This window comes from Vitis riparia, chromosome 3 (assembly GCF_004353265.1).
Source record: "Vitis riparia cultivar Riparia Gloire de Montpellier isolate 1030 chromosome 3, EGFV_Vit.rip_1.0, whole genome shotgun sequence".
Classification (NCBI taxonomy): domain Eukaryota; kingdom Viridiplantae; phylum Streptophyta; class Magnoliopsida; order Vitales; family Vitaceae; genus Vitis; species Vitis riparia.
In genome coordinates this window covers 6,074,030-6,097,112 of record NC_048433.1, presented here as the reverse complement: position 1 = coordinate 6,097,112, position 23,083 = coordinate 6,074,030, and the positions used below count along the sequence as shown (strand labels likewise).

The following is a 23,083-nucleotide window of genomic DNA, read 5'->3' as shown; positions in this document are numbered from 1 at the left end:
AAAATTTAGGGGCAATCTGAAAAGAGGAAATGTAAACACGAGATTGTGTACGTTTTGGATATTATTTTACGGATTAATAGTTGGATCTCATATTTTTTATATTTGGGTTTTCCATATATTTTCCACATTAAAATGCCAAAACACAAGTTTCCCAAGAAAATATATTAATTATTAAATAAAAAATTAATATTTTTAAAAATGATAAATTAAGTAAAATTAAGTAATTGAATGTTTTTTTTTTCAATATATTTACATTTAAATATCATGTATATTTCATTTAATAAAATTTAAATATTAATATTTTTTATTTATGTATGATTTAGTTTGATAATATTAAAAATAAAAAATAGATATTATTAATTAATTAATTAATAATATATTAATTTTTTATAATTTAATATAATTTTAAATAATATATAAATTATATATATAAATTTTAATTTGACCACAATTCAACCATAATTCAACAATTAGTCCAATAATTGAACCATAAACCAATAATTTTTTTAATTTAATTAACCCGATTTTAAAACATTGATCACGATATCTAATTCATCATTACAAAACATTTGCAAACCAAGCTTTGAAAGAGGCCAACAAAGCTAGCATGTTTCATCATCAATTTATTTGAATACATAATGACATGACTGACAAAGAAAATATATATATATATATATATATATATATATATATATATATATATATATATATATATAATATATGTTCAATTTATTTTGCTTTCATTTGCTTTAGTCCATATTCAACCTACAATTTCTCATGAATACTCTTTTTGTAACTTGTACTTAAAAAGCAACCAAATGTCTCTTACAATTTTTTTGTTATGTCATATATGGTATCAATTGCGCCAACACAATGCACTAAAATGGATCCCTAAGAAAGACTTAGGATTTATGTAAGTTTTGATTTTTCATCTATCATAAGATATATTGAACCCTTAATAGATGATGTTTTGACAACTGTTTTATGGGTTGCAATTTTTTATAAAAGTGTTTTCTCGTCTTTAAGGGAAGAAAAGTAAATTCCTAAAAATCAACAAGAAATTACTTCAAATGCATATACTTCATCCCATCTTGATCTTTATCTATAAATTAATGTAAACTAGAAGTTTAAAGGATAATTCATTTGCAAAATCTTACAAACTAACTATCATTAGCATTCATTGATATAAAGAAAATGATAAAAGTAACATATCATAACTACAAATACTCCAAGGTTGACCAATGTTTTCATAAGACAACTAACAAATGAATTTAAGAAATATCCGAAGTGTGGTAAAACTGTTGATTCAAAGGATGTAATTCCTCGAAAGAAGATAACATAAGAAAATGTTGGCACTCTTACAATGGGCATAAAAATGACTAATTAATCTAAAATTGATAAAGTTATAATTCCTAAAAAGGCACAAGTAAAACAAAAAGTTCCTAAAAAAAGCACATATTGAATAAAAAAATCCCCTGAAAAGATATGAATTGAATGAGTAGCTCTTGAAAAGGTACATGTACTTGAATATTATAGGATCTCAATAATTTTGTACATATGAGATAAAAATGAGATTGAAATAATATTATTATTATTAATATTTTTGCTTTCCAAGTGGCATTTGATATTATAAAAATTTATGAAGATCCTGAACCACAAAATTGATTGGACAAAAAGAAAAGAAACTATGCAAGTAGGGTTAAACTTATTAACAAAACAAGAAATATTTTGATCTATAGTTTAAATGTTTGAAGATGTAAAGTTTGTTAGGTATTAATTGGTATTTATACAAAAATACAATGGGAATAATGAGATTATAAGATATAAAATGCGATTAGTATCACAAGGTTTTTCGTAAAGATCTAGTATTAATTATGAAGAAACATACTCTCCCATCATAGACACAATTACATTTTGCTTTATAATTAGCTTGACAATCTTAGTAGGATTGAATATGTGTCTTATGGATGTTATTACAACATACTTATATGGATTCATAGATAACTTATATATATATATATATATATATATATATATATATATATATGAAAATCCATGAAAGATTTAGGCTCTGTTTGGTAACTGTTTTCAAAAATTGTTTTATGATATTTTATAAAATAAAAGTTTGTTTAGGAATCTAAAATATTTTTAACCTATTTTTAATATTTTTAAATGTGTTTTAAAATATTTTTGTATCTAGTACTATATTTTTAGTCATTCCATATGATTGTATAATTATTTTTTAAAACTATGTTTAGAAAACAAATGAAAATAATTGAAAACAACTAAAAAATGTTATCTGAAACAACCATGTTTTCCTTTTTTTTTTTTGTTTTAAAGAATAGAAAATTGTTCTCAAAAATAGTTATCAAATAAACTCTTAAATTGCCTAAAGCAAATAGTACAAAGTCTTGTTGCATGTATTTAATCAAATTATAATGATCTTTGTATATGATTAAAGTAACCTAGACGTATGTGATGCAATCACCTTAACGAATACTTGCTAAAAGAAGGGTATGCAAATAATCCTATGTGGTCATGTATTTTTATTAAGAAATTAGAAACCAAACTTATAATTATTACAAAATATGTTGATGACTTAAATCTTGTTAAAACTCTTAAAGAGCTCATAAAAAGAACAAATTATTTAACAAAGGAACTTGAGTTGAAAAATCTTAGAAAAACATAATTTTATATCGGTCTACAAATCAAGCATTTTTCACATAGAGTTTTAATACATCAATCAACATACATTAAGAAAATTTTAAAGTGATTTCATATGGATAAAACACATCCTTTAAGTTTTCCAATGGGTATTCGATTACTTGAAGTAAAAAATGACTTGTTTCGCCTTTGTGAAAATGATGGAAAATTACTCAATCTTAAAGTACAATATCGTATATTATTGGTGCGCTTATGTATCTTGCCAACCATATAAGCCTAAGCATTGTTTTCTAGTTAATTTATGTGCAAGATATAGTTCCAAATCAATTGGAAGACATTAGAATGATATCAAACATATATTATGCTTTGCAAAGCTACCTATCTAAGTCTATTTTATTCAAGAAAATGAAAGTTATAATCGCTTGGATATATAGATACATGATACCTTTTAAACCCATGTAAAGTTAGGTTATAAATAGGGTATGTATTTAAGTCTAATGGTATTTCATGGAGATCTGTTAAACAAATAATTGTGACCACATCATCATATCATTTCAAAATACTTGCAACTCATGTAGCAAGTTGTGAATATGACTAAGATCTATAATCCAACATATTTAAGAATAATGTGGAACATCCTCAATCAAAGGCAACCCGAGAATATCATATGAATATATTGTTACATTCATTATATAAATAAAAGAGGGTTATATTATAGGAGATATGACAAAACATTTCACAAAAAATATTTTTTACACATGAACTCTAAAAAAACGGTGAAATTGATATTTAACAAATACGTTCAAGTGATAATCTAATTGATTTGTTCATAAAACTATTGTCAATCTTAGCATTCAAGAGGTGTTAATGCATAAAAGTGGAATGCATCGACTCAAGGATATCAATATTAGGGGGAACATGTTTCTAAAAGGATGTTAGTGTATTGTACCATTTTTCTGTTCATTCAAGTTTTGCCCCAATGAATTTTACTGGTAAGGTTTTTAATGAGACAGTTTTAATAAACCAAGAACATCCTACAGAATTATAAAATTATTATATTTTTTTTTTGTAGTTTTTTCCATAAAGTTTTTTACTAATAAAGTTTTAATGAGACGCATTCTTTTAATGCGGGGTACATCCAAAAAAAGTGTTGTAAATAAAAATGGTGAGTGACCACCATATATAGTAGCAAGGTGACATAAATCGTATTAAAGATGCGTAATAAATGACAAACATTTTGTAAAACCAATGAAAGACATTTTTTTCCTCGTTGTCTCGTCTCTTTTTTTCACTATTTTTTTTTTTTTTTGCTTCAATTTCAATTTTATATGCTTTTATAACACCCTTAGATATTTAAGGCAACATGACCTGTCTTTATATGCCCCAAAAAAAATTCTCTAGTTACTACTCAAAAGAGCAACATGATGACCCGTTTTATATGCTCTTTAATGGGCTTAAGTCGTTGCCAAAGAACAACCTACAAAGATGCTTAAGGGCCCGGACTAAGGGCCTAGCCCAATATTTTACAAGTCAAATAGGAGACTTTCTTCTTTCTATGCACTAGTGTGAAGTTTGGTCAAACAAAAATATATTAAATTTGTTTTTCTTGTTAGTTTCAATTTTTCTTCCAAAAAATAAAATAAAATCTTATTTTAACTAGAAAATGAATTATAATTCTATAACAAAATTTCAAATTTGTTATATTATCAACAAATTATTTGAAAGTTATTTTCACCTTTAATAAACCAAAAATTGAGTATTAAAACATTAGTACTAAATATAGTTAGTACTAAATATGCTTAATTGTCACATGACGTGTGAAAGGATTTGAAAATTATACGAACATCGTATTAAACAAGTTAGTCTATTCTACAAATCGGCATGAATATCACTTTAAATAAGTCGTCTTGATAATAATATCAATATCATGTTAAACAAATCATATTTGGTTGAAAAACTTTCAACTTGATTTGTCCTATAAGTCGTATTTTCTACAAAAATGTCTCAAAATTGACATAAACATCGTATTAAATAAGTTATATTTAGGGGGAAGACTCGATAGAAATTAAGCAAATTATGTTTTTTTTTTATAAATACCAAATTAAATCAATTGTATTTTTTTATTAAACAACCCAAAAATTGAAATAAATTTGATATCTTATTAAAATTGTGTTTTCTATGAAATGATTTAAAAAAATAATATATCATGGAATATAATAAAAGAAACGGCAAATTTTGGATTAAATGGGTCTTTATTGATCATTTGAAAACCTTAACATTTTTATTATTTAAACCTTTATTCTTTCCTTGTTAAATAAAAAAAATTAAGCCTAATTTTATTATTATTATTATTATTTATTTTAGCAGAAGTGTCTAGAAAAAATAAGTAAAATACTGAGCAAAAGGTTTCAAAGAGGGAGCTTGCTTACATAAGTGTTTTTCATTTTTTTGTAAGAATTTTTTTGAAATTTCTCATCAATTGTATTTTTGAATTTTTATGTAAAAAAGTATTTGAAATTTTCAACTTAAATTGTTTGTTGGGTTTATATATATATATATATATATATGAAAATTTTCTTTTCAATTATGATTTTTTTTGTTGGCTTTTTTCTTATATAAAATGTATCTACATAAGTATAGAATGGAGTCCATAAAAAGTGGTAGACCCAAAAATTAAAATAAATAAATAAATAAATTTAAAAAATCAAACTCAAATATTAATAAAATAATTTATATGCTAAACTTAGTGTTGATTTAATATTAGAAGCCTTTACTAATGTAAAGTTAATAAAAATAAAATAAAATCATACATATATTTTTAAACTTTGCTTTAGAAAAAAGAAGAAGAAGTAACAATATTAATCTTGTAATTGAAAACTATTGCTAAAATGTTTTATTAAAAATAAAAATAATTTTACCATTTTTAAAATTTTAATTAAATAAAAATTTACTTGAGGAGGGAAATAAAATTGTTAAATGATAATAAATAGCATGAACATACTTTTAAATTTTTAGGAGTTACAAGATAGAATTAGAGATAATATATTTTATCTCATATTTGATTGGTATGAAGTAAATTAAAATATCTTATAGTTTATTTTATTTTATATTTAATCCTATATAAGATATGATAAGTAATAAGATATATTATCTAACCATATTTTTGATATTTTTTTTCTATATGAGATATATGTTAATTCTAGGTATTATAAATTTACCTTTTTATTAAGTTTTGTTTAATTTTTTATATTATTTATTTTACAAAATAAAAAATTTTAATTATAAAAAATTAAATTTGTAGTTAGAAATAAAGAACTAATTTTTTATTTATTAAATTATATAAATTTTAAATATTTTAATAATGAAAATTATAAATAAATAAATAATTATTTACCAAATTTAAATATATAATAATTTCTAAATATCAATAAATATAAGAGAAATTTTATATTTATTTAATAAATATCGAAAAATAACATAATTTTTATTCTAAACAATTAAAATTTTATTTATTTATTTTATTAGCTAAATTCTATGTTAGGAACTTAGGATGCATATCCTATCTTATTTTGTTCCACCGATTCCGCTAATTAGATTGGCAACGGTAGATAACGATAACGGTTCCGGTTACTTGTTACTCGTCACGTATCACACCATTCCCGATATCCCTTCATGATTTTGGCGATATTTTTAATTTTTGACACCCAACTACAACGGTCAGGAGTGGGATTTAATGTAAACGTCAACCAAACGCGCTCTTCATAAGCGTGCCTCCAAATATAATGCCAAGATTAAAGCGTCGTCGTTTAGGAAGATTACCGTTTAAATGCTACTCACGAAGCTTCTCTTTTTGTTTTCCTCCTTCTGTTTTCTTGCTCTTTCTGTCATTTTCATAAAGAAGTTTTTTAATTATTAAGAAAAATAAGAAAATAGAATATAAATATTAAATTAATTTTTTATGATAGAAATTAAATATATTAAAAATCGTGTGAGAATTTGAGCAATAAATAATTTGTTTTGTTATTTTTAGTTTTATCGTTTAAAAGCAACGGAATCACGTGCTCTATGGTTTTTCCGCCAACGCTGTCATGACAGTCAAGAGGGTAATCGATACGCTGTGAGAGCGCGTCATATTCACTCTTCGCCTGCCACCGGAAAAAGATAAATAAAAGCCCTTGGATTCAGTCTCATCACACCGCTAGCAGCCTTATCGAAGATGGAGAGGTCTGCGCCGGTCATGTCTCTGTTAATCTGCTTCTTCGTCTTGCACTCCGCCGGAGAAGTCGCCGGCGTATTAACCGGCGGTTCCAATGTGAGCCGCCCCTTACCGGTGCAGAGCCTCTGTGCTCAGCTTGTTCAACCCTCCGGTTATCCTTGTTCCGAACACGCGGTAAGTCTGTAATCTCTCGAACATATAGTCTGGTAAATTGATCGTTCCTGATTGCTCCGTTTGGTTGCTGAGAAACTGGGGAAGAGAAAAAGTAATTGAAAATTGAGGTTTTCGTTTTCTTAGGAATTGAGCAATGAATACAGAGATATCGTGTAATAACGGAATCGTTTTTTCTCTTAAGTTGTTTTCCCAACCGAGCGGGGTTTCTAGTCTGTTTCAATTCTATGATGACATTTACAACAGTTGGAGAATTTTTCTGCTGAAATTCTGTAACAGTGTTAGTAATTTTTGGTTTGGCACTTTGATTATTGTTCTTGGCTGAATGATAGTGAGGTTTGCTTTAACTTGTTTCAGGTTCAAACCAAGGATGGATATTTGTTGGCTCTTCAACGTGTTTCGTCTCCCACTGTGAATTTAGGATCTCAACCAGGTCCTCCTGTTCTGCTTCTACACGGTCTCTTTATGGTGATTTTCTTACTATTCTTACAACAAAATTACTGTACTTTCAGAACAAACTGAAATCTTTGTAATTGTTTTACTAATGTATAAAACCCTACTTGAGATAGATTTATTTATAATTTTTAGGGTTCTTTTGTTTAACATTTTGAAATTACTTTCATTGTTTCTAAAAGCAAACTTGTGTTGATTTTTGCTCTTAAAAGCAATAAAAGTATTTTCACCTAGCCGAGGAAGCAGTTCTCCAGTTAACTATCAAAATTCCTCATATTTTTAGCTTCTTAAAGAATAGAACAATTATTGGCTAGAACCTTAAAGAACTAGCTTGGCTAGAACCTTAAACCTGGCATCACGAGTGCTCATGATCCAGAGGTTTATAGATAGACTCACCCAATCAATGTCTTTGGGACTGAATGGTCGTTGAGAAAGATGATGATTTGTAGAGCCGGGTGGTATCCATTTCTTTCCTTTTTGTTTGTATTTCATCCTTTGTAAACATGAGAGCATTGATGGTAAAGATTTTCTCAACTGCTTCATTGGAGCCCTTCTGGCATTAGAGTCGACAGGACTTGTGCTTCTTGTAAGACATTTAAAAAATACTCCTTTAGGAGAGGTTCTCAACAACTTCAAGATCGATATGGGACATGCGGCCACCTTTTCTGTTTGATCTGCAACTACTTCTTCCTCATTCTTGGGCTATGACTCCCTTGCCTCCTAAGCCAGTTAAGGCCTTCAACTGGCATCTCTTCTTCATATATTGCTGTCGCACCTACCTACTTCAGTTAGACTGTGGGTGGGCCATTTTTACAAAATACTGATCTTTTTCTTGTTCCTCCTAGCTGGATGCATTGAATTGAAACAAAATCCTGTTTATTTAAGTTCTGGTAGCATCCCATTGGGATGGTCACGTGTGAAAATTGCAGAAGCAGTCAGGCCATCTTTGGCATTATCATCTACCATTAGGTTAGGAGGGGATATTTCTTGGGGGCCACCTAGATACTGATTATAGTTTAGATAGAAGATTCAATGGAGGTATATATGTGATCACTCAGACTAGTTGAGCATCATATATAAATGATTGCTCAGAATGGTGTCCATCTACAATGGCCTACCAAACAAATGCCTATAAGTGATCTAGGCTATGTCCGTGCTTATGAATATATGGCCAACATTGAACTTTTACATGGCTGTCAAATGACGCAAAAGCCAAGACCAACCTTTTGAGGACCCATGCAAGGCATCTTAGAAAAGGTTATGCCAAGGCAATTGCCACGAGCAAGGCACTAAAGTGTAAGAGAAGGCGACCTACTCCTTCTAATATATATAAAATTTAATTTAATGATGATTGTGATGTGAATAAAACATGGATAGGTTCAAGCTATTTCATGATTGTATGCTTCATTCGATATAGTAATTAAAGCTCTAGACTTTGTTGCCTTGGATTGCACTCACTCTTGTTAGGCATTGTTCATAATATGGTCCTTTTGTTTTCCTACTGAAAAAAAAAAAGAAAAGCAAAAAGAAAAATATCCCTGCAATTTGCACCCAGAAAGTTCATAGACCTTTTAGTTTGTCCTGAATCACTTTTAATCTTTCCTTGTTGAATTATGAACAAAGCTAAAAGGAAATACATGGTGACATAATGCTGTTTCACCGCTGTTATCAACAGCGCTTGTATTAATCTGCAGGTCCCTGATTTTCTGCTTTAATTTTCTGGCACAGACCAAAATGTCATGTACTTATATCCTATTGTAAAGTATAGCACATAACCGAAATCTGTTTGATGAATATACTATGGTGTGTTAATTCCACTAAAGGCCATGATTCTATAAGATATCTAGCTTTTTTTTTTTTTTTTTTAATGTATAAATAACTTGTATCCATTCCAACGTTCAATTTGTTTAATTCTTCTCATCTTGCATTATTCTCTGTTTGCTAATATTGATATATGCTCTCTCCATGTTTCTAGTTTTGTGCTCTCTTTCTGAAATTTCCATTTTGATTTTTCATTTACATAGTCTAAAATGATTGAGGCATTTATTGGATAAATTCTTAGGTGGTTATGAGTTTACATAGACTAGAAACTTGGTTTCTGACATTTTCTTATTCTGATGTTTGCTCAATTTAAAATAAGAACAGGCTGGTGATGCATGGTTTTTGGACAACACAGAGCAGTCATTAGGCTTCATCCTTGCAGATCATGGTTTTGATGTATGGGTTGGAAATGTGCGTGGAACACGCTGGAGTCATGGGCACGTCACTTTATCAGAGAAAAACAAGGTAAAGTTAGTTTGCAGTATATTTTTATCTCCATCTAAAGTTGAGCACACTTTCATTGAATTGACAGGTGTCTAACTCATAGTCCGATATATCTAACAGCTCTCTTCATCTTCTAAAGTTGATTATACTTCCATATACATTACTTTTTTATCAGAACTTCTTTATATATCACTTTGAATTTGCATAATGTAAGGTTTTGGACCACTGTGAAATTGAATTGCCATAAAAAGTTTCATGTTATGTAACTAGTACTTTACAAAAAATTAAAAATAATTTGTCTTGGTCATAGTGGAGTTGGGTGCATAGACTTTGATACCGGCTCTGTTAGAATTGGTATCCTGCTCTTCTAGCCTAGGTTGCATTCTTGTGTTTTATGTAGGACGTATTTCATGAGAATAACAAAATAGGAATCTTAAGCAAACATATATTTAGAAGAGCAATGGAGATTTATTTAGAATATCATAATGGAGAGGAGAATTAACTGCATATATAAGTATGGTCTTGGAATGAGAATTTTAGCATCCAGATCTTATGAGAAAAGACCGTCTTCTACCTTTCCATCCTCATCAGGTAACTTTTACATGCATGTAGATTTATATCCTTAAATGAGAAGTCTGCTTGGGGGATTGACTGGTATCATCAACCTGGGTTTATGTTCTGTAGTAGTCTAACAAGGAAAGTCTGAATGAAATTTGTGTATATTTCTTCTTGTCTGTAATATTATCAAACTGAGTGTATGCTTTTGTTGTAGGAATTTTGGGATTGGAGTTGGCAGGAATTGGCACTGTATGATCTTGCAGAAATGATCCATTATATATATACCATGACAAACACCAAAACCTTTGTTGTTGGACACTCACAGGTCTTGATCCATTTGGTTTATAACAAAACCCACCTTTGGTATCGATCAGTTTACTTCTGGCTTCTGTTCTTTGCTCTACTATGAGTTTATTTTCTTAACTCTCTTCACAGGGGACAATCATGGCTTTGGCTGCTTTCACTCAGCCTGAGATAGTGGAAATGGTTGAAGCTGCAGCTCTTCTTTGTCCCATATCATATCTAGAGCATGTCAGTGCTCAATTTGTACTTAGAATGGTCAACATGCATCTTGATCAGGTATCTTTTGCATTTAGACATGTTTGGATTACAGTGTGGAAACACTTTCTGATGGTACAAATTGACATATCAGTTCTTTTTGGACAGATGATTCTTGCTATGGGTATCCATCAACTTAATTTTAGAAGGTTTTGTTCTATCTATTTTCCATTTCTGTCTTTCATTTTGTTTGTTAATAGTTCTATGTATACTGATATTACCATGTCTTATTTATTTTCAGCAATGTGGGAGTTTACCTTTTAAATTCTGTATGTGAAGGCCATTTTGATTGCAACGACTTGCTAAGTTCAATCACAGGTTCTGTCTTTGTCTCTCTCATATATGTTTGTGTGTGCATTGATGCCCCCAAATCTGTGCATGTGACCATTTTTTTTTATAATTTTTTGAGAACTGATGGTGCATAATGTGGTTAAATAACAAGGAAGTTCTGGAATGCTGTTTTATTTGATTTGCAGTGAATTTTCTCCTCACCTTGAAAATGTCATAAAATTGATGTCTATTTTCTCTCTATCCTATTTCTTTAAGGCATTTGAGTTTGCTGCAGCATCCAAAACCCAGTTCCCAAACCATACTGTCATGGAAAGATATCTCAAAATCCACATGCCATTCCAGTGGCTTTGGTCTTACTGTCTTATGTCACAAGAAGCATGTTCTATCCCTTAACTGAATTATGTGAGCGTAATAATCCTGTTGATTTCTTGTTGTTGTTATGGATCAATTTTCAGGCTTTCTGATAATCAAAGAATTCTAGTGGTATAATAATTAGCATTGTTCAATGAAGCCAATTATTGCATTGTCGGTATTTTTGGCAGCAGTGATTTAATGGTGGGGTTCACCCAAGCATTTTGAACTTTCTATATTAACAGAATTAAGTCTCATCCAAATCTTCATAATTGGTCCTATATTTTTTCAATATTTTTGGTGGCTTTATCTAGGGCATTAAGTGTAATGTTAATACTAATGGCTTTATCAGGGGCATTAAGTGTAATGTCAATGTGTGTGACGGGGTGTGATTGTTTAGATACTGGAAATGTTTGTGCTCCAACACTTTAAAATTGATTCTAGAGTCAAATCCTAATAATGTAAAATAGTTGGGCTAATGGTCTCCCCACTATTTTAAGGTCTCAGTGATCAGAATGTTGGGTTTCTAAAAGAATTTGAATCATCAAACTCCATGATGGGGGTTCCTGAAAGCATTTGATTCATCAAACTCCAACTAAATAGAGAAAGGGAACCTATCAAAAAACTAAATAAAGGGAAAAAAGTGTCTCCTTTGAGTGGTTTTGATGTATCATATGATTGAACGATTTGCATCATATGAGATGGTTGATAGATACACAGCCTGATCCATTTCCCTCAAAAACAGGCAACTAAATAAAGGAAGACAAGTTCCATTATTTTGATGAGAAATATTGAACTTTTCAGACTGAAGTACCAATCTATTTACTCTACATGGTTGTAGTGTTTCTATGATCACTTCCTTGAAATATTTCATTTCCCCTTTTACCAAGCAAACCCTTTAATGTTTTTTGGTAGCTCTTTTAACTTTTCCCCTTATCACCTAAGAATTATTGACCATGTTACTAAAAATACTGTAGCATCAGGACCTATACTTGAGATGGTTAGAAACTGTTCGGCTTGTTCATATTACAATGCTGATTTAAAGCATTGAATTGTATTTGCCTGTGGTAGAAACAGTTGTAATCTGTATCGATAAAATGGTTGTTGTATTGGAGTGGTTGAATGATTACTATATGGTTCTTCTGCATAAGGCCTTTTGGAGGGCATTTTCTACTGAGTATGGTTCTTAAGTACCTAAAAATTCTAGCAAGAAAAGAGCATAAAAGAAAAGAAAATAATATGGTTCTTAAGTGGAAGGTACTAAATTTTGTTTGTGAATGTTCTGATCTTATAGTCCATTCTATATCTTTATCTATTTTTACATTGTTTTAAATTTGATCTCTTTTCAGGGGAAAACTGCTGCTTTAACAACTCACGCATTGACTACTATCTTGGATATGAGCCTCATCCATCATCCTCAAAAAATCTCCACCATCTGTTTCAAAGTATGCTCCACACTTTCTTGTCACAACCTTCTATTTTGAGGGCCTTTAAGGTCGATGTTTTGCATAAAACTTTCCCAACCAAAGTGCCACATTGTTACTTTTTAACTGCTAAAACTTGATTTCTATCTTCATCATGTCTGGGTATTTTTAACAGTTGATTGTCCAACAACTGCATTCAATTGTCCCTGTTGCAGTAAAAACAACATGAAGGGGATGAAATATTCACTAAGTTACAATGTCTCTTATAAAGATGTCCTCCCTCCCTGTGCCCTCTCTCTAATTTGTCTTTTTCCCACTCCTGGATGATTTTGTTTCTAACAGCCTTCTGCTTGGCAGTGATCCGAGCTGGAACTTTTGCAAAGTATGACTACGGAATCTGGAGAAATCTCAAGCACTATGGTCAGGTCAATCCACCAAGATTTGATCTTAATAGCATACCCAAGTCGTTGCCGATATGGATGGGTTATGGGGGCAGTGATGCCCTGGCAGATTTGACTGATTTCAATCACACACTCACCGAGTTGCCATCCGAACCAGAACTGCTTTATCTTGAGAACTATGGTCACATAGACTTCCTTTTGAGTGTAAATGCAAAGGAAGATGTTTACGATAACATGATCAGGTTTTTTAGGTCACGAGGAAAGTCTAGTTGTTCAGCTGGTTTGTGCAATATATGATAGTTATGATTCATGGATGTGCTTCGCCAATTCTATATTTTTATTGTGTATATGTTTGTAACTTCACATTTTTTTTCTTCTTTCTCTGATAAGGGCAATGAACGAGGGAGAGTGCTGCGTAGTAATAAGGTTTGCCTTCATTTACCACAATTTCCTGTTTGGTTGCTGAGAAAAGAGACAGTTTTGAAATTTGACACATTTTCCCATCTGTTTATGCATTTCTCTCTTCGTGGCAACCAAACAGATAAATTACGTTACGGGGAATGTCTTCCCACTTACTAACCAAACGTACTTTTAACTGCCTTTGCAGGATTAGAAGATGAAACTAGTTATTTATGATAATCAAAAGAAAGGAAAAAAAAAAATCGAAGATCGGCTTCTTTTTAATATCAAGCGCAGGATTAAAGCTCTGTTATGAACTGTCCACCCCAAATATGGTATGTAAAAATGGTGGCTAATATATGAGAGTGTGGACTGTTTAAATTGTTTATTGTCAGTTGGATCAAAAGTAAAGCATCATCAGAATCCAATTGCCTTCTGGGATTCTACTCGTTTCTCTAGAGCATCAGTACAATCTTGGCTCAGAATAAGTACTCTGCCTCCTCTCTACATGGTTCCCCAGAGCCCATTCTTGGGCCTCGGCCGGGTTGGAACTTGAGCCCTGCTGGAAGAAGACGTGCAAGCAACGTCTATGCAACATGTTATATAAGAAAAATCACATATGGTCATGGGTGGTAGTCATTGAATGTGATTTTGACGTCGGAAAAATAAACATGAACGTTACAACGGGAAAACACTAACTTGATTTAATGATTATTTGGACATAAAATTCCGGGCAAATGCAAATTTGATGATTTTTTAGATAGAAAATTTAAATTCTAATTTTAATGATTATTTAGACACAAAATCTAGATTTACTATGCCTTTTTTTTTCTTTCTTGGATTATTCGATTGAAAATGATAAATAATCTTGAATTTGTAAGAGTTCATTTTCTCATGCTTGAACTTAAAAAATAATTTTTTTATATATAAATACCCTTTAATATTAAAAAAAAAAAAAAAAGAAAGTTAAAAGGGTATTTAAAAAAAATGGATATGATTTAGATTTAAAATTAAAAAAAAAAAAGATTGGTAAATTTGAGATTATTTCATCTTAATCAAATAATATATATATTTTTTCACTCCGTGGGATGAACATTTGACTGGTTGACAATCTAAACACCATAAATAACTAACCTAACACAATTGAATGATCCGTATAATTCAACCTACCACAATTTCAATTTGGACCTAACCCAAGAACAGATCTGATTGGACTTGAATCTTATCTCCGATCCAGCCAACCCAAAGGAATCCTATCATTGATTTTGCTGTCTCCATGGATAAGTTGCTTTTGCCTTTATGTCGTACAAAATTCAGATACCCCAAATTGGATTTTTCTCAATAGTACGGTAATTTAAAAAAGTTATGCTTAAATTACTGTAGTAGAAGAAGTTATTACAAATATACGGTAGTTTTTGCCACCTAGGAAAGAGGATTTACCACTTAGGAGAGAGGAGAGAAGAGAGAGGTTCAACGGATAAATTTTTTTTTAAACAAAGGGAAATCGTCTTTTCAAAAGACGAGTTCCATGAAAAAAAAAATAGTATTTAAAAAAATTCTCCATTTACAAGGGAACTCGAGTTCCTTGAAAAAAAAAATATATTTTTTTTTTTAAAATTCCAAATTGTTATTTAAAAAAAAAAACAACAATTCCTCGAGGGAACTCATCTCTTCAAGAGACGAGTTCCCATGGGAAAAAAAATATATATTTTTTAAAAAAAATTCCCAAATTAAAAAAAAAAAAAAACAATTCCACAAGGAAACTCGTCTCTTGAAGAGACGAGTATAAAAAAGTTCCCAAATTAAAAAAAAAAAAAACAATTCCACAAGGGAACTCGTCTCTTCAAGAGACGAGTTCCCATGGGAATTTTTTTTTTTTTTTTAAATACCCAAATTAAAAAAAAAAAAAAAAAATCTTCAAGAGACGAGTTCCAGGGGGAATTTTTTTTTTTTTAAATATTTTTTTTATAAAAAAATTCCCAAATTAAAAAAAAAAAAAAAAAAAAAAAACAATTCCACAAGGGAACTCGTCTCTTCAAGAGACGAGTTCCCATGGGAAAAAAAATACCCAAATTAAAAAAAAAAAAAAAAAAAAACAATTCCTCAAGAGAACTCGTCTCTTGAAGAGACGAGTTCCCATGCGAAAATTTTTTATTTTAATTTTTTTTAAATACCCAAATTAAAAAAAAAAAAAACAAACAAACAATTCTTCAAGGAACTCGTCTCTTCAAGAGACGAGTTCCTAGGGGAAATTTTTTTTTTCTTTTTAAATATTTTTTTTATAAAAAAATTCCCAAATTAAAAAAAAAAAAAACAATTCCACAAGGGAACTTGTCTCTTCAAGAGACGAGTTCCCATGGAAAAAAAAAAATTAAAAAAAAAAAAATTTTTTATAAAAAAATTCCCAAATTAAAAAAAAAAAAAAAATTTCACAAGGTAACTCATCTCTTCAAGAGACGAGTTCCCATGGGAAAAAAGAAAATTTAAAAAAAAAAAAAACCCAAAAAAAAAAAAACAATTCTTCAAGGGAGACGAGTTCCCATGGGAAATTTTTTTTTTTTTAAATATTTTTTTTATAAAAAAATTCCCAAATTAAAAAAAAAAAAAAAAAACAATTCCACAAGGGAACTCGTCTCTTGAAGAGACGAGTTCCCATGGGAAAAAAAAAAAATTTTAAAATTTTTTTTTTAAAAAAAGATACCCAAATTGAAAAAAAAAAAAAAAAAACAATCCTTCAAGGGAACTCGTCTCTTGAAGAGACGAGTTCCCATGGGAAAAAAAAAATTTTTTAATGAAGAGACGCAACCACACAATTCAATTGAAGAGACGAGTTCCCAAATTAGTTATTTTTATTTTTTATTTTTTATTTTTATATTTTGGGATTTTTTATAATTTGGGATTTTTTTTTTAATGAAGAGACGATTTCCCTTTTGCAATATTTTTTTTATTTTTTATTTTTATATTTTGGGATTTTTTTAAAAAATATATTAAAAATATTACTTTTTTTTAAAAAGACTATTTCCCCTTTGGAATTTTTTATTTTTATTTTATAATTTGGGATTTTTTAAAAAAAATAAATATATTTTTTTTATGGGAACTCATCTCTTCAAGAGACGAGTTCCCTTGATGAATTGTTTTTTTTTTTTAAATAATAATTTGGGAATTTAAAATATATATATATATATATTGGGAACTTTTTTTTTTTAAAAAAAAGACGAGTTCTCTTGAGGAATTGTTTTTTTTTTTTAAATAAAAATTTGGGAATTTTTTTTAAAAATATATATATTTTTTTATTTTTCATGGAACTCGTCTCTTGAAGAGACGAGTTCCCTTGAGGATTTTTTTTTTTTTTTTTTAAATTTGAGAACTTTTTTAAAATATATATATATATATATATATTTTCCATGGGAACTCGTCTATTGAAGAGACGAGTTCCCTTGCGGAATTGTTTTTTTTTTTTTTTTTTTTTTTTTAATTTGGGAATTTTTTTTAAAAAAATATTTTTTTAAAAAAAAATTTCCCATAGGAAACTCGTCTCTTGAAGAGACGAGTTCCCCTTGTGGATTTTTTTTTTTTAATTTGGGAATTTAAAAAAAAAAAAATTCCCACTCTTTCCCCTTGTGGAATTGTTTTTTTTTTTTTTTTTTTTTTTTGAATTTAGGAATTTTTAAATTTTTTTTTTTTTTAAATTTTTTTCCCATGGGAAACTCGTCTCTTGAAGAGACAAGTTCCCTTGTGGAATTGTTTTTTTTTTTAATTTGGGAATTTTTTTTAAAAAAATATATATTTATTTTTAAAAAAATTTTCCCATGGGAAACTCGTCTCTTGAATTTCCCTTGTGGAATTTTTTTTTTTTTAAGGAATTTTTTTTAAAATATATACCTTGAGGATTTTTTTTTTTTTTTATATATTTTTTTTCATGGAAAGAGACGAGTTCTCTTGTAAATAGGGAATTTTTTTAAATACTATTTTTTTTTTCATGGAACTCGTCTTTTGAAAAGACGATTTCCCTTTGTTTAAAAAAAAAATTATCTGCTGAACCTCTCTCCTCTCTCCTCTCTCCTAAGTGGCAAATCCTATTTCCTAGGTGGCAAAAACTATCGTATATTTGTAATAACTTCTTCTACTATAGTAATTTAAGCATAATTTTTTTAAATTACCGTACTATTGAGAAAAATCCCCCCAAATCTGGAATTTTGACAAAAAAATAACATAGAAAATTGCAAACAATAAATGTTAAAGCAGTACAAAAGCAAATAGAGACAAGGAGGACAACTTTATTTAAGCCTTTTTTTTTTTTCTATGCCAACAACCGGTGGTCGGCCAACTAAACTTAATGGAAGGGTAGATGATTGTTGGAAATATTTGAGGTGGGAATTGATGAATTTGTAATTTAAAAAGTGTGAGCTCCAATTTGTTACGTGGCCGTTTTTACAAATGATGTATTATAATCCATCGTAGATTATTTGATGATGAAATGTACTACTAGATATTTTTAAATATTATTTGATTATTATTATTATTATAATTATTATTATTTATCATTGTCTCACATTCAAATACATTTTTAAAAAACGTGTAAAATTGATTCCGTTAAATTGATATAATATTCATAAGTTTGAATAAATGAAGGTTATTTTTTCAAAAGTATGAATTATTTTATTCATTTGGAGTGAAGGATTGGTTCTTGCTAATCATAAAATTGTAGGTATAAATTTCTTTTCAAGAAAAATTAGCCGTCAATTAAAATTGATTAATTCAGAACTAAGGTCCAATTTTTATTTTGACTTGGTTTATACATTCACGAATCTTAAGTGCGGGTTTGAATTTTGGTTTTACTTGTCTTGAAGCTACGTTAGGACTTTGATTTAGCTTATGTTCGTTGAGGTTACAAATACTTAATTTTGAATAGAAGATGCTTTGAATTTGATCTTCAAATTTATAAACTTGATTTTTGAATCTTCCAACTTGTTCTTTAAATCATAGAACTTGTTTTTTAATTTTAGACTTGAACTTCAAATCTTTAAATTTAAACTTAAAGGATATTTTAATATTTAAAGATGAATTTGAAGAATCCCTGAATCTTTGAACTTAGATTTGAAGATCAAAGACGAGGCTTGAAGTACACTTAAGGCGTTGAAATAATGTCTTCAACTTTGTTCTTCTATTGTCTTCATACTTCGCCTAAAAGCTTTGCAAATAGGGATTGGAAACTCCATATTTAAATAGTTTTATTATTTCTTAATTAAAATTAATATTTAGGGAGATTTGAAATGCTATTTCATAGTTTTAACTCATTGAGATAAGAATAAGTAAAAATAACATTTAAGGAGATTTGGAAGACTATATTTGACCATCTTCAATTTATTTTTTGATCAGACTCAATAATTATCTCTTTTATTATTAAAGTTAACATTTTTTTGTTTATTTTAATAATTAGATTTTAATTATTAAAATATATGTTTATTTGTTTTAATGGAAGACAACTAGTCTCTTTTTCTGTTAAAATATCAACCAACATAATTAAAACAAATTTGTTATCAATAAGTTCAATTTAATTATATTGATTGATATTAATAAATTACTTTTAGTAACATTTGACTTTTTCTATTTACCCAAAAAAAACACCACCTTCCTCTTGTGCATGGCACATGTGACATGTGTCATGACTTAATTGGAGGAGGTTATTGCCATATGACACTTTTTATTTTATTACATCTCTCAGCATTGTATGTTTTAGGACACATGATGGTTTTTTAATTAGTCATAACTTAAACTAATTATATATATTTAATTTTTTTGTAGGCTAATAATTAATTTAATTTGAATATATGATAATTGTAAAAGGTTAAATTTTGTCATTTTACATAACCATGTCCATAATTACCACCAATATGACATGGTTGAGTAGTCTAATTAGAGATGTTTTGACTTATGATTATGAGCTATGATTCTAATTAATTTATCCCCTGTTTGTATTAGTTCCTTGAAAGTTAAGCATGATTGGTCCCTTTCATTCTATGAAGACCTCGACCTAGTCTAGCTTTTTAGAAGGTTGGTTCCCTTAGTTGAGTTAAGATATAAAGCAAAGGCATGTATGTGTCATTGGAAAGTGTCTCAAATTTCTAATTAGAATATGTTTCTTTTTGTAAAAGAAATATTATGTATAGAATATTTCTTAAGGTCATATGTGATAATTGTAATTAGATTCCTTATGGAACAAGAAAAACTAGAAGGAATATCTATATAAGTATTCTTGGTCATAAGGGAAAAAAGTTACGAGGGAGATGAACTTGTGAAACTAGATGAGGTGGATAAAGATGCACGGAAAAACAAAGACACCTAATGAAGTGAGACACATCTGATGGTGCAAAAAGGCTCGTGGTTCAAGATGGAATGCAAAAGTGGAATGCTTCAAGACCTAATAATTGTATATATTTCTATTGCATGGTGAAACGTTCTTTCTCATTATTGGAGATAGGTATGAATGACTAAACCACATTAAGACCTTGTCTACCTTTGCGTGAGGTTTGCTTTGTTTTTGTATTTTTCCCTTACGGGAATAATTCTATAACATGCTTAGGTGCCTCCATAGTTCATTCATTAACATGATAGGTGTTATCGAGCTTTCATCTTGAAGGAAAAATTGGATTATTCGGTTGGACCAAGGCTACAAGTTGAACTCGAACTAGGGTTAAAACTTGAAAAATAGTGGAAATTAGAGTAAACTTTATGATGACTAAAAACTTGATAAAAACAAATAATTAGCTATCTCGACAATGTATTGTATATATGACCAAATTCCGTTATAAAAAACTTGAGTTTGGTAGGTGAAGTGAAGCAAACTACCCTTACCTACCTCCTCTCTGTATCTATAGCCGGCAATGGTAAGAGCTGCTAAGCATGGTGACTGGATCGGATCATCACTAGTCTCGTTTAGGTGATCAAAGTTCCCATATAAGGGTGGCACTGCACCATTCGGATGAGAAATTTGATTGTCATTTTGGCTTTGCTTTCAAGTCTTGACAAAATTTAAAAAGGAATATTGCTGTGGTCACCATTTTTAATTAGCGTTCATGAATTTCCCACCTTTTCATGCAAAATCCTTTTTACCTTTAATCAAAATATCAATCAGTCCAAACACAATCATAATTGACAAAAAGCATATCCCTTTCCACTAGGGTTAAACAAAGGGGTAACTAAAACTTCTTCCCATTTTCCTTGTGGTGGTAGCACACCCTTCTCAACCCACCACTTCTCTTTATTTTTTCAGTGACAAATTCTTTAATAACTAAAAGTTTTTTTTTTTTTTTTTTTTACCCTAAAAAAAATATATCATATATACAACTTTAAATCTCATGGTTTTATACCTTGATTTTATTTGTTTTTGATGGATAGTAACCCTATTGTTGACATAAATGTTCTTAATTATTTTAAGTATTTACATGTAGATTCGAAAAGAAATGATTATTTTTATAAGAAAAGAATGAGAGTATTTTTATTAAAATATGACCAAAAAAGATGGAAAATTTGGGTTTTCAATGATCATTTTAATCAAATAATCCTATTATCATCCAATGATTTATATTTCATAATAGACATTATTTATATTATGTCTTTTTAACTTAACATTATTTACATTAAAACTATTGCGGACATAACATGTATAAACAGATATGATCAAGATATAATATAAACAATGCTAATTCATGAACACAAAGATAAAATAATTTGCATACATGTTAATGAGGTATTAATAAGTTCGACCAATCAACTACATTCATAAACAATAGAAAACCATTCCATTATGCTATAAAAAATGCTTCTCATTAAATGTTTCTTATTCTTTTTAACGTCTCTATCTCATTAAGCATAATTTCACAAACTTACTTCCATTTCATAATCCTTTTTCTTTACAACTTAAAATATTTATAAAAAATATTCTTAATAACTTTTTTTATTCTATAAAAAAATATAATATTACAATAATATATGAATATACAAAATATTCAATACAATATTCTTCTTACTAATTAAGAATTTAGAACACTTTGTTTTTTACCTTCTAGGTTTCACTACACATTCCATTGTGTAAATGTGGAATTCGGTGGCCGCTGGTTTCCATTTTCCACTCTTTAATCAGACAGAAGTGGAATTCGGTGGAGACGAGCCAGTTGTCATTCGGGATTAACTCAAACCTAATAACCCCAAGAATAAAAAGGGGAGGTGTACTGACATTTGACACTAGGTTGCTGCCACCTAAATCTACTCACGTGTTCCAAGACCCCTCTACAGCTGGTCACCAGTTGCGGCTCAACCCATTTCACCAACTACTTCCAAATAATATTATTTTATTTCTTGGGCTGGGGTTGGTCATTGGTGGCTGTTAGGGTTAAACCCGGCCATTTCACACAATAGCAAAAATATATTTACAAGTAAAGCTATGAAAAGATAAATTAATATCTCATAACACCAAGGCAATACTTTTTTTTAATTCTATATTATTCTCTAACATTTAAAATAATAAAATATATCAAATAATTGCTATTAAATAATATATATTTACATATATTTTTATTTATAATTTAAGTTTTATGTAAATATAGAATAAGGTCGAGTTAGATTGGATGTGCCCAAACCCTTATTCAATTCCCATCCAAATTTAATTCACATTGGCTTGGGTTGAGTATACGCCAAAACATTTTTAATTTAAAAAATATTTTCAAAACAAAAAATTATCAGATAGAATTTGAAAAACACTTTTTAAAATCTGAATCACTTTAGTATTGGAAAAACATTTATGAAGAAAATACTTTCATTAAAAACACTTCCTCTAAAAAGGTTGACAAATACACTTTAAACTTCCTATATTATAGCCCTAGTGGTCAATTTAGGCGTTCGACAATGATTTTAGGAAGTTTTTCTATAATTTCTAATATTTAAAAATTTTTATTTTTCAAGTATTAAAAAAAATTAGAAACACTTCCTAAAATCACTGTGAAACACACTCTTAATTTTAAACCTTGAAGCATTAATAATAACAAGTTGAAACAAAATAATTAGGATTTATTTGATAATTGTTTTTTAGAATAGTTTTTTATTCTCTAAAATAAAAAAATAAAAGAAAAAAAAAACACGGTTGGACAAAAAAAATGTTTTATGTTTTATGTTCTTAAAAATAGAAAATAAGATGTTTTTAAAAAACATTTTTAAATTGGTTTTTATTGTTTTTAATAGTTTTTTTAGGACTGTTTTAAAAAATAATTATATAAACACATAAAATAATTAAAAATAAAATATTAGATATAAAAATTATTTTTAAAACATATATA

General features: G+C 28.9%; 1 protein-coding gene across 1 annotated transcript; it reads left to right on the top strand.

The window, feature by feature from the left end:
• Positions 1-6,798: 6,798 nt before the first annotated feature.
• LOC117911347 (triacylglycerol lipase 1) lies at positions 6,799-14,139 on the top strand. The gene is made up of 10 exons (XM_034825685.1): positions 6,799-7,054; positions 7,409-7,519; positions 9,650-9,790; positions 10,542-10,652; positions 10,763-10,906; positions 10,994-11,034; positions 11,127-11,203; positions 12,877-12,972; positions 13,309-13,778; positions 13,960-14,139. Exons 1-9 carry the CDS (start codon positions 6,881-6,883, stop codon positions 13,647-13,649), a joined length of 1,236 nt encoding a protein of 411 aa, XP_034681576.1. The 5' UTR covers positions 6,799-6,880; the 3' UTR covers positions 13,650-13,778; positions 13,960-14,139.
• The last annotated feature ends 8,944 nt before the right edge of the window (positions 14,140-23,083 follow it).